This window comes from Erpetoichthys calabaricus, chromosome 16, assembly GCF_900747795.2.
Source record: "Erpetoichthys calabaricus chromosome 16, fErpCal1.3, whole genome shotgun sequence".
Classification (NCBI taxonomy): domain Eukaryota; kingdom Metazoa; phylum Chordata; class Cladistia; order Polypteriformes; family Polypteridae; genus Erpetoichthys; species Erpetoichthys calabaricus.
In genome coordinates this window covers 73,398,428-73,414,075 of record NC_041409.2, presented here as the reverse complement: position 1 = coordinate 73,414,075, position 15,648 = coordinate 73,398,428, and the positions used below count along the sequence as shown (strand labels likewise).

At 39.0% G+C, this 15,648-nt stretch overlaps 1 protein-coding gene across 1 annotated transcript in view; it reads left to right on the top strand.

Annotated features, from left to right (window-relative positions):
* slc38a6 (solute carrier family 38 member 6) overlaps positions 1 to 15,648 on the top strand; it is a 73,623-nt gene that overhangs the window by 47,151 nt on the left and 10,824 nt on the right. The window contains exons 8-12 of the mRNA XM_028822073.2: positions 1,225 to 1,283; positions 2,844 to 2,909; positions 6,466 to 6,516; positions 8,645 to 8,724; positions 9,420 to 9,520. Coding sequence (XP_028677906.1) covers positions 1,225 to 1,283; positions 2,844 to 2,909; positions 6,466 to 6,516; positions 8,645 to 8,724; positions 9,420 to 9,520 — 357 coding nt within the window. The remainder of the gene's footprint in view (positions 1 to 1,224; positions 1,284 to 2,843; positions 2,910 to 6,465; positions 6,517 to 8,644; positions 8,725 to 9,419; positions 9,521 to 15,648) is intronic.

Genomic DNA, 15,648 nt, shown 5'->3' with positions numbered 1-15,648 from the left:
GAAAAGATGCACAAGCAACGGGGATGACCACAGCCTTGAGAGGATTCTCAAGTCATTTCAAGAATTTGGGAGAGCTTCACAAGTAGTGGACTGAGGCTGCTGTCAGTGCATCAAGAACCACCACGCACTGACACTTCAGGAAAGGGGCTACAACTGTCACATTCCTAATATCAAGCCATTCCTGAACCAGAGACAACGTCAGAAGCATCTTACCTGGGGTAATGAAAAAAGGAACTGGTCTGTTGCTCAGTGGTCCACAGTCCTCCTTTCAGATCTAAGTAAATGTTGAATTTCATTTGGTAATCAAAGTCCTAGAGTCTAGAGGAAGAGTGGAGAGGCGCAGAATACAAAGTGTTTGAGGTCCAGTGTGAAGTTTCCACAGCCTGTGATGATTTGGGGCATCATGTCATCTGCTGGTGTTGGTCCACTGTGTTTTATGAAGTCCAAAGTTAGCACAGCCTTCTACCAAGAGATTTTAGAACACTTTGTGCTTCCATCTGCTGACAAACTTTATGGCGGTGATGACTTCCATATCCAGCAAGACTTAGCCCCTCCCCACAGTGCCAAAACTACTACCAAATGGTTTGTTGACCACAGTGTTATTGTACTTGATTACCCAGCAAACTCACTTGACCTGAACTCCATAGAGAATCTATGAGGTATTGTCAAGAGGAAGATGAGACACCCCTGGCCCAAAAATTCAGACAAGCTGAAGGCCATTATCAGAGCAACCTGGGCTTCAATAACATCTCAGCAGTGCTACAAGCTGATCACCTCCATGCCACGCCGCATTGATATTCAGTAATTCATGGCAAAGGATCCCCATCCAAGTATTGACTGTATAAATGAACATACTTTTCAGAAGTTGGACAATTTTATATTGTGAATCCTTCTTTGATCGATTGTAGGTAATATTCTAATAATCTGAGACACTGGATTTCTGATTTTCATGAGCTATCTACCATAATCATCAACATTAAAACAAAAAAGGCTTGAAATATTTCACATTAAATGCAATGAATATAGCATATGTGAAGGTTTACCTTTTTTGAAATAAATTCCGACAACAAATGACCTTATTTCACGATATTCTAATATTTTGAGATGCACCTGTATGTTGGTCTGGTAATTGCATTAAAAGCTTTAAAGATCCTGGTACGCTTTGTATCAAATGTACTTTAATGTTTAGTGATGATGATTTTACCTTTCTTGATGATTTGTTAGGTTTTCTTGGTTATACAAGTGGCTTATCATTCCTGTTCATGTTGTATTTCACTGTTGTGGTAAGTAGACCCCACTACTTGGGCTCCTTAATGTGTTGTGTTTGTGTGGGCCTTTAACTCTGATGAGAGTCTGCTTGAGTGAATGTCTGTAGCTCAAATGGGTGCAGTGCAGTAGAGTTAGCGTTTAAATTAATGGCACATATAGCCATAAATATGTGTTTTAGGATAACTGGTGTTCAGGTTTTCAAAATATATTGCAGCTTCATAGATAACTGGTTGTTTTCAATTAGACACTGCCTTGGCCTTGTGTTTTTGTGTTAGGTTATACAGCACATATATTATTGAGAAAAAAGTCCCTTGATCTATGTAAGTAATGTATGTAAACGTTGCTACGCATTGCCCAAACTCCCATTAGTTAGCATTTGCCACCATTGTGCTTAGAACTACTCCCATTATTTGACTGTCCTTCACACTCCTCCTCACTTACATAACAGAGACATATATAATTTAAAAAAAATGAATGGATGGTTGGATAGTACTGTATGTTTCTCAGGTGTTGCTGGAGTAGGCGCCTTTTACCAATCAACCTATTTTTGCAAAAATTGCATATGTACAACACCAATGTATGCAATTTATATACCGCTGCACCTCAAAACTAGATCTGGATACATGATTAGGTTAATCACATGGTAGTGTGACCTACCAGAAGAGCACAGAATGTTTCACCAGCAGTGGTAACGGTAGCAAATGTGAGCTAAAACCGTGTCATCAGTAAGAATGTAAAACTAAACACCAATTACACTGTCACTCCACTATACGCATTTGATGAGCAGTTGCAAAAGCAAGCCTGGTTTTGCCTTTGTCAGTGAAGTGCAAAATATGTGTTTCTACTACAAATGACTGTTTAAAAGCAGTGGTGTTAATAGGATGGGCATAGGGGAATAGAAGTTAGCATTTCATTTTTACAGATTTTTTTTTCTTTGGGTGGATAGATGACTCTGTTCGGTTAGGGCACTGCCAACCCCTTCCAGCTCCTAGCCCCGTCCCTGCTTGAAATGTTTAAATATATAGTTACTTGACACTGTTACCATACATCTCCAAGGGTCCAGGTTTGAATCTTGGGTTGGCCACAGTTTGTGTTTATTCTGCATACTTTCTGCATGTCCAAATAGGTCTTCTTTCAGGTTGTTTTTTGTCCCACACTTTATTGTTTTAATGTCAGGACTGTGAATTGATTCCTGAATCAGGGATATTGTTGTATGCCTATGCATTTACTAAGATTCATTAGTGTCATTGGCATTCCTGCATTATGCTGATTGCTGCAGTGCTAGAAAATGAATGACTGGATGGATGTTTTAATGTCTGTCACCAAATTGTGTTGCAAGTATTTTACCATAGTGCTCTTTTTATTAGTAATTATTTATACTTAATAGCTGTATGTTCAGTTCAGACCATATTAAGCAATTTGAATAACCTTCCTCCATTTTCTGTCTGGTTTTCAGCTGGAATATCAAAAATGTTCTTCTTTAACACTTTTGTCTTCATTGGATACATTGAGTAACTGTATTATGTTTAACATTTTCTGTTTTTAAATCATTTGGTCTTTTCTATATTTTCCAGATTGTTGTAAAGAAATGGGCTATTCCTTGTCCTTTGCCCCAGAATGGCAGCATGAGCAATGATCAGGTAACATATGAATGGTGGTGCATCTAATGGACGTTTTATTGTTGAAACATGAAGAGTCTGTTCAGTCAGTCAAGCTCATTTGGTTGGCTGATATCTACTGTGTATCAATATCTCTTTCACCTTGTTTTTAAAACATGTCATGCCTGCTGTCAGCTACGTGACTCAGGTGTTTGTTCCAGATTGTCTCAACCCTCTATGTGAAGATGTGTCTACTGGGTTACATTTGCCCTTAAATTTGAGAAGTCTCTTTAAATATGTATTTCTGTTAAATCACCGTATCATGCTTGTGATTGAGAGCTATTAAATTCTCAAGTTGTTGGAGAAAAAAAAAAAAAAAAATTTGATATAAATGGAGACCGTGTAGGGCTATGTCAGCATGCATCTACAAAGGAAAAAAAGTTGAAAGGGTATTTCCATGCTGAAAACGAAAAACGGTTAAAGACATAACATTTCAGCTGTATAGCATTCATCTGTTGTTTTTTCATTCATTCATACATATATATAATATACACACACATATATGGATATTTATATATGTGTACATTTATATATTGTAACCATTTAAGGGGTGTTTCAGCACCTCAAACTCCAGACACAACCTCACAAACATAAGTCCTTAGTGTAAATGCACATCTTATCAATGCAAATACCTCTAACATGCTTCTCCAAATTTTGCACAAGTACAAAAAGTCTTCTTCCTTCCCTGTCTCTTCTGCTCCATATGTCCCAGGTGACTTTTGTCCAACCTCCACACCCAACTCTAACTCACCTGGATGAGTTTGAGCAGCTTCCTTTATGCCAGACCTGGGAGTACTTCCAGTGTTACCTCACTACAGGTTAGAATTACTTCTGGGTCAGGTAGAGGTTCTTTAAAGTGGGGACAGTTTGTCCCTGTGGCTCCCCCTGGTGGCACCCATGGACCACAGGAGAGCTGTCTAACGGGACTGCAGTTCCCAGCCTGCCCTGTGGGTAGCCATGCAGGCACCGTAGCCTGCCACCTATTGTATCAGGGAAGCAAAATAGTCTCCCCCTGTCCTTCCGTTAAACTGGTCTCCTGGCCAGAATGCCAGCCCACGTCTGGTGTCCATGAGAATATTTTATATGTATGTAAAATACACACAGTGAACTGCAGGAGTAATTTAAATGCACACAGTATCAAAGGAGGTATTTTTCCTTTCTCTTAAAATGATCTGACTTAATTTTTGCCATAGACAACATATTACAATTTTTACGTTTCATCGTCATTTCTGATCCTTGCAGATTTTTCTTTCAAGATTCTTTTTCTGTGCAATCTGAAGAGAATGAGATTTTATTCTGATATATTGTCTTGTAAAATTAAGGACGTTTTGCATAGTTGTATTTCTTCCTTTGTAGCCCATTTGAAAACAGCTGAAAGCTCTCTTAGATTTTCTTTTCTGTCTTGCTTCTTTTGACAGTGAGGGCACACATCCAGAGAGACTTGAACCCAGATATGGGGGAGCACTGCTGCAGGAGTGTTAAAGGCCACAGCTATGCTCTTCTGGAGGCCAGGTTTAGTGGCTCATTAACGTCCACAAAGCAGAGGAGTGTAGCAGATTTAAATGTTTCCCTTCTGATAACACAAGGCCTATACTTGCCAATCTGAAGTATTTGTAGAAGGAGAACATCCTTCTAATCCTCCAACAGGATCTGACCTCTGAACTTTAGGTCAGAGGTTTGCATGCATCCTTCTTCAGCCTCAAGAAATTTTGTGATTGTTTCAAGATTGCCCAAATCCCCTGAGAAGCTGCTTCAGTTACTTAGATAGCATCAAAGTTTTGCTGTTGAGTGATACCTTCTTGCTTCTTATGTGGGTTTTTCCCTCACTATGCCTTTGTTTTCATACAAAAAATAAAATAAGTCTTTGGTTATTCAATATGTTTGCATTTTTAAGTTACTTCTACAGGTGGCAAAGATGATTCAAACTGAACTTAGATACAAAAAAAATAAAATAAAATCACTGTAAATTTTAAAGTTAGCATAATGTAGTAGGAACTAACAAAAGGTGTAATTTTATTAATGGTTTTGAAAATGTATTTTGTTTTTTAAAATTAAAACATATAAGCGGCATGGTGGCACTACTATGGTCAGCACAGCCGTGTCACGGCTGCAGGAACCTGGGTTCAAATCTGGTTGACTGTCACTGTGGAATCTACATATTGTCCTCTGTAACTATGTTGGCCTTTCTCTGGACGCTTTGGCTTTCTTCTTATATACAATAAATATCCGTTAATTGACAGTCGAGTATGTAAGTGTGTCCTTCAATAGTCTGCCTGTCCAGGTTTTTATTCCCTGCCTTATGTTGGATGAGAACAAAAAAGGCTCCAACTCCCCTCAACCCTAAAATATGATTTAGCATTCCAGGAAATTAGTCATCATTGAAAAAGATAAAAATGTTGATCTCATGTGTAGTCAAATTAATTAATTTCTGTTTGTTTTTGTATTTTTAGAGCACTGTGCAGTTTGTTTTTGTATTTTTAGAGCACTGTGCAGGTTGTAAAGATAGTTGAGGAGGTTTGAGGTCCCTCAAAGAATAATCCCCATTTATTGTTGAAGCTGAGATAGTGATGTAGGTGCATGACGACACTGTGGGTGAGGACTTTTCCAAGTAGCAAGATGATAAGCAGTTCTCTGATTCCATCTGGTCAAAGCTTATCTCTGGAATGATAAATAGGAGTTTTTGAAGGATTGGAGAGTATGGCAGTAGGAGAGGGTGGACAGAGTAAGGTTAACTTTGTTGTTCTTCATCTGAGTCAGTGACTTCTGGATTGTGGAGGAAACAGACAGTCATGTGACTTCACAGGCTTCTATTAAAACCTCTTTTCTGTGCTTCCATTAATGAAATTGTGTTATATAAATAAGTATGGTTGTTGTTGTTACCATAAACTCAGATGAATGAACTGCCAAATAACATTTAAGAATATTACAAAGCATCTTGCAGCAAAAAGCAAAAAATGCTTGTGCTCTCATTCTCACCCACAGTAATAATATATTAGGATAAGACTAGTTGTCAAGGAAGGAGATGGAAAGAATTTTTTTTACAGATTCCTGAAGAAAAAGTAGAAATTTCACCATCTTAAAACTGAATTTACTGAAAGTACGCATCTATAATTCCCAGCTATGAGTTATTCTGCATTATTCATTCTGTTGACCATCAATCTATTTTCATTTCTTCTTATCCAATTAAGGGTCATGGGGAGCCATGACCCATCCTGGCAGCATTGGATTCAATGTGCAGCCCTAGACAGGACGGAAGTCCATCTAAATGTCAATTCTAAGATACCTTTATACATTCAGCAGCGATAACTTGATCAAAATAGCCAAAAAGAGCTTGGAGACCACAGAAAAGACTTATGAACACCTGATCAGATGGATTCCTACAGTTGTTTAAAGACAAAATCAACAGCTCACCAACATCTTTAATAGAAAAAAGCAAATGAATTGAATTTCTAATGATAAAAATGTTTACACAATTGGTAAATGTTACCTTTCGTACAAATATTTCATTTTGTTCTTTTTTCTTCCCCAATCCTTATAGTTCTCTAATTTAAGTGAATGTGAACCCAGACTTCTCACCATTTCCTTTCAGGCAAGTAAAATCAAACATTTTTTTTCCAACCTTGCTTTTCTACATTTTAAGTTGCATTGTGTCTAGGAGGTGTAGAACAAAAGATGTTTCGGGAGATACCTGATCATTAGACCACAAAGTCAGGTTCATGAGTTCAGCTCCCCGCTCATCATAAACGTGAATCACTCTTTTAGGGGAATCTTTTCTGTTGGTCTACACCACTGGCAGTGTCCTCTGAAGTGTGATAATTTAGAAATGCACAATACATAATTCTAAATGTGTACTGTAGTTTTAACATTTTATTCTTTTGCAGCATTTAATCCCAATTGATTTAATTTGTCATTTTTTGACAGTGGCCAACAAAAGACTATTAAATGTCAGAGCAAAAACAGATCTCTGTAAAGTGTGTTAAATTAATTATAACCCACAAAGCAACTGATTGCATAAGTATTCACTCCCTTCAAGTCAATATTTCAGAGATGCACATTTGGAGCCATGACTGCCTTGAATCTGTTCGCAAAGGTTTTTTGTCTATCAGCTTTGCGCAACTGGACTTGGCCATTTTTTCTTCATTCTTTTTTTCCAAACCTGCTCAAACTCTGTCCAGGTGTCATAGAAATTGAGTGCACAGCCTTTTTTCAAGTCCAGCCACAAATTCTAATTGGATTGAGATGTGGACTGTGACTCTGCCACTCCTGGACATTATCATTGTTGTTTTTAAGCCATTCCTTTGTAGCTTTGACTTTATGTCTGTGATGGTTGTCTTGCTGGAAAACAAATCTTCTACCAGGACACAAGTATTTTGCAGACTGCATTAGATTTTCCTCTGTATTTTACTGCATTTGTTGTATCCTCTACTCTCACAAGCCTTCCAGGCCCAGCTGCACAGAAGCATCCTTACAGCATGATGGCTGCCTCTGCCATGTGCAACAGTGGGGATTGTTTGTTTTTGATAATGTGCACTGTTTGGCTTACACAAAACATGCCATATACTCCAATGGTTAAAAAGCTCAATTTTGGTCTCATCAGAACATAGAACCTTCTTCCAGCTGACTTCAGAGTCTCCCCTGTGCCTCCTGGCAAATGCCAAGATGCTGCACAGGTGGCACAGTGGTAGCGCTTCTGCTTTGCAGTAAGGAGATTGTGGGTTCATTTCCCGTATCCTCCCTGCGAGTAGAGCGCTTTGAGTAGTGAGAAAAGTGACATATAAAGAATTATTATTAATGTGCTTTTTTTTTTTTTAAAGAGTGACATTCTTTTTGTCACTCTTCCATAAAGCTGAGACTGGTGAAGCACCCAAGCAGTAGTTATTGTCTGCAAAGTCAATCAAATCCTCTACTGTAACGTGACTTTTTCTTGGGTCTCTTGGTGACCTCCCTCACTTGTCTTCTTTTTACACCATCACTCTGTTTTGTATTGGCCTGCTCTAGGCAGATTTACACCGCACTCTTTCCATTTGTTCATAATTGCTTCAACTGGACTCCAAAGGGGATAGTCAGTGACTTGGAGATTTTCATGTCTCCATCCCCGGGGTTGTGCTTTTCAATCACCTTTTCACAGAGTTGCTTGCAGTGCTGTTTTGTCTTCCTTGTGTATGTTAGGCCACAATACTGACTCCTCACACATTGGACCTTCCACTTAAGGTGCCTTAGATTATGAACAATTGAGGCCCCTTGACCACAGACAGGTGATCTCCATTGAACTAATCATGTGACTACTTAAACCAATCGGCTGCATAATTGATGATTTAAGTGTTTCACATTAAAGGAGTGAATACTTATGTGATCAGTTATTTTTTGTTTTATATTTACAATCATTTTAGACCACTTGGTAGAGATTTGTGTTCACTTTGACATTAAATAATCTTTTTATGTTGATTGGTGTTAAAAAAAAAAAAAAGCCAAATTAAATCTGTTGTGATTCAATGGTATGTAACAGTAAAAAGTGAAAAGTTCAAGGGATTGGATTATTATACTACTATTCCTTCTGTGAACATGAGATTTATTAATAATCTGAAGCAAAAAAACAGTTTCACAACAAAAAAAATGACTTAAAGTAAATCTTACAACCATGCTTCTTTTAGTTGTATGAGGCAAGTAGTTTACTGTGCATTTACCTTTTTGTCTTTTGCGTTAATTTATTTTTTCAGAGTGCATTTGCAATCCCTACTATGGCTTTCTCATTCTTGTGTCATACGTCAGTCCTGCCAATTTATTGTGAGCTTCGAAGGTAAAAGTTCCTTGATTCCCCCTTTTTTCACCTACGACACTGCGTGGCCTCAGTTTACACATGTCAGTGTTGTGTCAAAAATGTCAGGTTGTGGTCGGTGTATTGAGTGACGGTAAGATTATTTTTTTTGAGAGAAATTGTTTGAAACACTAAAGATGCATAACATTCTCCCCCCTTCTTAATCAAGCTCATGGTCATGGATAATAGTTTTTATCTATCTGGTTTTTGGCATTAACTTGTTATAATTTTGTTCTTGACTCCTATTAACAGTTTTGGAAAAAAAAGATTCTGCAGTAACATGTGGATAATGCTACTACCTCACTATTCCCACTCCCAAAGTTCAGTTCATCTGCCTTTGTGCCGTTTACATGTTCTCCTTGGAAGCATTTTTTGAATTCCCTAGGTGGTTTGATTTTTTTCTCACATTCCAAGAAATGTGCATGTTAGGTGATCTGGAAACAGTAAACTGGACCCATGTGGGTGCTTGTGGGTGTCTGTGTTAGTGGGCCCTGTGACAGACCGGCGCCCCTGCCTTATGCCTAATGGTGCCAGGAAAGGCCTAAGCCCCTGCTATCCTGTACAGGTTTAAACTGGCAAGATGATGGTGAAGTGGTACTGTGTTTTAAGTTCATTTTTGTTTGTGTATTTCCTAATATTCTATACATGCTTCTCTCCATTTCAATGTTTCTATTTAGACCTTCAAAAAGCAGAATGCAAAATGTTGTCAACACTGGAATCACCTTAAGCTTTATAATCTACCTCCTCTCTGCTTTGTTTGGATACCTCACATTCTTTGGTAAGATGGTTCTCTTACTAACATTTTCACCTGTAATTGCAGAACATTTTTTTCTTGATGTAAAAATAGAGATACAAGAAATTTAATGTACACCTAAACTACCAGTGAAAAGTTTTTTAACACCTCAGTTTTTATAGAAATGCACACAGTTTAATGTCTTAATATTTCATGAAATCAATACATAGAACAAATAAACAGTGGTAAATAAAAAAAAAACAAGTTAAGGAATCATTAAGTGTGCAAACCTTTATTCCAATTTTTGATTCATCAAAGTAGCCCCCTTTTACTGATCTAACAGCAACAAACTGTAGTAACTCTTGTGATTCAGAATGCCAGTCACTCTGTGCAAGTCACCAACTCTGCCTCCAACTAAAGAACCTGAGACCACCAGACTTCCACTTCCATGTTTGACACTGGAGGACCATCCTTTCACCAACTCATTGACATACAAAAACCTTGTGTGATGAACCTTAGATTTCAATTTTGATTTATTTGTTCGTAAGACTTTGTTCAGTCTGCAGCAGTCCACAGCTGGTACTTCAAGGCCCTATTTTGTCCTTTAAGGAATGGCTTTCCTACTTCCACTCAACCTATCAAACCTGCAGCATCAAGTCTCCTCTTCACAATAGAAACTTGACTTACTTCTTACAACCTGCACTGTTGTGCTGTGCTTGAAGCTGTTGTGCTGTGAGGCGCCTGTGATCACACAAGCTGGTGACCCTCAGAAACTTGTCTTCTCATTGAGTTGTCAGTTTGGCTGTGCCAGCTCTCTTCCTATCAGAGTTTCTTCCAGTTTCCAATTACCTTTGGATTGTGGATGACACCACTGGACTCATTGATTTTTTTTTTTCTCTAAATGAAAGGCCTAAACTTCTAAGGGTAATAATGCTCTATCTCATCCATCCATCCATTTTCCAACCCGCTGAATCCGAACACAGGGTCACGGGGGTCTGCTGGAGCCAATCCCAGCCAACACAGGGCACAAGGCAGGAACCAATCCCAGGCAGGGTGCCAACCCACCACAGGACACACACAAACACACCCACACACCAAGCACACACTAAGGCCAATTTAGAATCGCCAATCCACCTAACCTGCATGTCTTTGGACTGTGGGAAGAAACCGGAGCGCCCGGAGGAAACCCACGCAGACACGGGGAGAACATGCAAACTCCAAGCAGGGAGGACCCGGGAAGCGAACTCAGGTCCCCAGGTCTCCCAACTGCGAGGCAGCAGCGCTACCCACTACGCCACCGTGCCGCCCGCTCTATCTCATTTCATTTGTTAATTGCTGTTTTCTTGCCATTATCATTGGAATTTTGTCCAAGTAGTACCTCAGAGGGTGTAATAACACTGCTCTTCCAACTCTGTTGTAAGACAGACAGATGGTTTTACGTAATCAACAGAAGTTGGGACACCTCTGCAAATTGTTTACTTTAACTTGCAAGGCTTCATTCACTTTAATTGCTGCAGAACATCTGTAGGTTATAACCTATTAGTTGTTCCCTCAAGAAGGTCCATTTGTAATATTCTGAAATTTATTTGTTTCAGTTTTTGCTAACCCAAACTTTACATTTAAACCTCTGGCAGTTTACTGCTCATCTCTTCACCATTTTAGGTCATCCGTTGCATTTCAACTGATTAAATTTGAAGAAGAACTGGAAAAACTGAGGTGTCTTGAAACTTTTGACCTGTAGTGTAAACATCATTCACAGTTGACAAGTTTAGACAAGATGAGAGGGAAACAAATAACCTGAAGAAAGCTATGCAGACAGAAGGAGAACATGCAAACTCACATTTATTATTACCATTGATCAAATATTAATAAACAACTTAGCCAAATAAGTACAAAATAAAGTACATTAAAGGCAAAATGTTTAATTGGAGATAAATGGGCATCTGAGGGAGATCAGAAAGAATGAAACTAAAATACTGAAACTGATAAAGCACACTAAAACATGTTGTAGGACACAGTTTACTGACATTAGATTCTGATCACTTGTAGTGGAGTCAGAGTAGAAATTGAGAGCATGTATATTTCTTTCATGTAGTGTGTCTATGTGTTTAATTGGTCTTTTTATTAGTGTTTTTATCAAGCTAATATTTTTATTGTTGAATATATCATACATCATTGGACTGGTATACTGCTCACAGCTGATATCTGCTTTACACTCTATGCTGTACTGGACAAATTTGTATTTAGACAACAGATAAAATACATGTGATATTGTATTATACCTCCTTTTGACTAAAGTTTTCAGAAGTAAGTATAGCCACCACTTGTTTTTGGGTTCTTTTAACAAACAGTATTGCCTTTATGACTGCAAAGCAGAATGTCAGGACAAAGCTGCAGGAACTTAAAGACTATTTATTGCATAGCATTGGGTACAATAGTGCCCTCTCATAGTTGCACCTGCACTCACACCGGATCAAACCAAAGTCACACATCAACATAATCTGCACATATCTGGGAAGCTGGAGGAAGCCTGAGTGTCCAAACAGATGTGCTTTGGGCTTGACTTGAATTCAAGTCTCTGTAACTACAGTCACTGCTAAGTGCTGTGCCACTGTGCTGCAACATATAATTCAGTTTTTTTTACAAGCACAGTACAGTGAAATTCCAAATCTCATTACTTCTGATTGTAACAGTCACAGAACCAATTTTACAGTCAAACAGTATACTAAAGAAATGCAGAAAGCTTATACAGCATATTGAAGCATGTAACAGTGTGCTATATGTGGTGCACAAGTATGACATTTGACACTCTCTGTGTTATAAGCTGAAAGTCAGAGTGATTTGCCTCCTTCTAATACCACTCTATATAACACTTAGAGATGAGAACGTTTTTTTTGGACTTGCTGAAAGAGGCTTTAATGTGGTGGTATCTGTATAGGGCGGAGTGGTGGTTCTGAGGCTAGAGATCTGCACTGGCAATCGGAAGGTTGCCGGTTCGAATCCCGTCAATGCCAATAGGGACTCTGCTCTGTTGGGCCCTTAAGCAAGGCCCTTAACCTACAATTGCTGAGCGCTTTGAGTAGTGAGAAAAGCGCTATATAAATGCAAAAAATTATTAAATTATTATTATTAAGCAGTTGCTTCCTGGGATGGTTCAAATGCTATAAAATGGTACAGGCTTTATCATGACACAGACCTGCATAAGTGATGTCAGGCCCAGTTAATTTTTTGAAAATATGTACAAGCATTTTAAATCCACATGCTGATTGTACTAGGCAGATCAAATCTTGAGCTGTAGTAATACAAATCGTACTAGAATTCACTTTACAGTTGTGCTTGAAAGTTTGTGAACCCTTTATAATTTTCTATATTTCTGCATAAATATGACCTAAAACATAATCAGATTTTCACTCAAGTCCCAAAAGTAGATAAAGAGAAACCAGTTAAACAAATGAGACAAAAATATTATACTTGGTCATTTATTGAGGAAAATGATCAAATATTACATATTTGTGAGTGGCAAAAGTATGTGAACCTCTAGGGTTAACAGTTAGTTTGAAGATGAAATTCGAGTCAGGTGTTTTCAATCAATGGGATGACAATCAGGTGTGAGTGGGCACCCTGTGTTATTTAAAGAACAGGGATCTATCAAAGTCTGCTCTTCACAACACATGTTTGTGGAAGTGTATCATGGCACAAACAAAGGAGATTTCTGAGGACCTCAGAAAAAGAGTTGTTGGTGCTTGTTACAAAACCATCTCTAAAGAGTTTGGACTCCACCAATCCACAGTCTGACAGACTGTGTACAAATGGAGGAAATTCAAGACCATTGTTACCCTCCCCAGGAGTGTTCGACCAACAAAGATTACTCCAAGAGCAAGGCGTGTAATAGTCAGCGAGGTCACAAAGGACTCCAGGGTAACTTCTAAGCAACTGAAGGCCTCTCTCACATTGGCTAATGTTCATGTTGAGTCCACCATCAGGAGAACACTGAACAACAATGGTGTGCATGGCAGGGTTGCAAGGAGAAAGCCACTGCTCTCCAAAAAAAACATTGCTGCTCGTCTACAGTTTGCTAAAGATCACGTGGACAAACCAGAAGGCTATTGGAAGAATGTTTTGTGGATGGATGAGACCAAAATAAAGCTTTTTGGTTTAAATGAAAAGCGTTATGTTTGGAGAAAGGAAAACATTGTATTCCAGCATAAGAACCTTATCCCATCTGTGAAACATGCTGGTGGTAGTATCATGGTTTGAGCCTGTTTTGCTCCATCTGGGCCAGGACGGCTTGCCTTCATTGATGGAACAATGAATTCTGAATTATATCAGTGAATTCTAAAGGAAAATGTGAGGACATCTGTCCATGAACTGAATCGCAAGAGAAGGTGGATCATGCAGCAAGACAACGACCCTAAGCACACAAGTCGTTCTACCAAACAATGGTTAAAGAAGAATAAAGTTAATGTTTTGGAATGGCCAAGTCAAAGTCCTGACCTTAATCCAATCGAAATGTTGTGGAAGGACCTGAAGCGAGCAGTTAATGTGAGGAAACCCACCAACATTCCAGAGTTGAAGCTGTTCTGAACGGAGGAATGGGCTAAAATTCCTCCAAGCCAGTGTGCAGGACTGATCAACAGTTACCGGAAACGTTTAGTTGCAGTTATTGCTGCAAAGGGGGGTCACACCAGATACTGAAAGCAAAGGTTCACATACTTTTGCCACTCACAAATATGTAATATTCGATCATTTTCCTTAATAAATAAATGACCAAGTATAATATTTTGGTCTCATTTGTTTAACTGGTTTCTCTTTATCTACTTTTAGGACTTGAGTGAAAATCTGATGATGTTTTAGGTCATATTTATGCAGAAATATAGAAAACTAGCCAGCCCACGGCGTACCATACGCCGCATAATTATGTATTGATGGGTGAACACTTCCTGAACGACACAGTTGTCAAAATGGCGTGGGTTTGAGGATACGACTGTGAGTGAATGAAAAGATAGACCTCTGGAGAGAGCAACATATAATTGTCCGTGACTGAAAGCGGGATCGTCTGTGACGAAGAAGGCCACGCTGGTGAAAGTTACTTCGTCGGTAGGGATAAGTGTCAGTACTTGTAGATTAAGGTGTAGTGAGTCTTCGTGGTTGACGCTTAATATAGCTTGCGTACTGAGATGTTCCGGAGTCACAGTTGAGAAACACTTTTTTAATGTCTTTTAAGCACAGGGGAAAAAATGAACATGTGTAACATCCGTAATGTAAAATGCCACCAAGAAAGTAACATTGCAACAATGCTATCTATGACCCGATCGCTGTAAACAGAAGTGAAAACAAAATCGAGCCCGGTGCATTCTTTAACGGCCTTGTGGCAGTGTAGTAGTGCTGCTGCTTTGCAGTAAGGAGACTGTGGAAGATTGTGGGTTCGCTTCCCGGTTCCTCCGTGTGGATAGCGCTTTGAATACTGAGAACACCGCTATATCAATGTAAAGAAGTATTATTATTCTTATGTGTCCAGCGCTCTCTCTCTCTCTCTCTCTATCGCGGGCGCCTGTATGTATGTGTGTGTGTATGTGTGTGTGTCGCTCGCTCGCTGCACGTGTTCCTGCAGGCATACGCCGCATAATTATTTATTGATGGCTGAACACTTCCGGAAAGACACAGTTGTCTAAAAGAGGTGGGTTTGACGATACAACAGTAAGTGAATGAAAAGATGGAACTCTGGAGAGAGCAGCATACAACTGTCCGTGACTGAAAACTGGTTTTGGCAGATACATACATATCTTTTTGAAAGTTTGGCCCTGTGCCTTGTTAATTGTAAACGCAAAGGCCAATCTAACAGGAAATTGTCTTCGTGTAATAATAAAAGGCAAATTATCCGTGACAAACAAACTGTTTTACATGCTGCATACCAACCCGCGGCGTAGTATACGCCGCATAATCACGCCGCTTTTTAAATGTTTTTTAAGCAGAGGGAAAAAAATGAACATTTTCAAAATCCGTAACGCTGCTTTCAGTAAGTACAATGCACACGTGTTTAATTTGCCGGCCACTTTTTGCCAGCCGTCTTTTCTGGTTTGGGCTGTTTTTGCAGTGTTAACGCTTGTGCATATTAAATCTTGAAATCCTTCGAGTAACTAATTAACTAACACCCACCCACCCAGCTTGTGTGA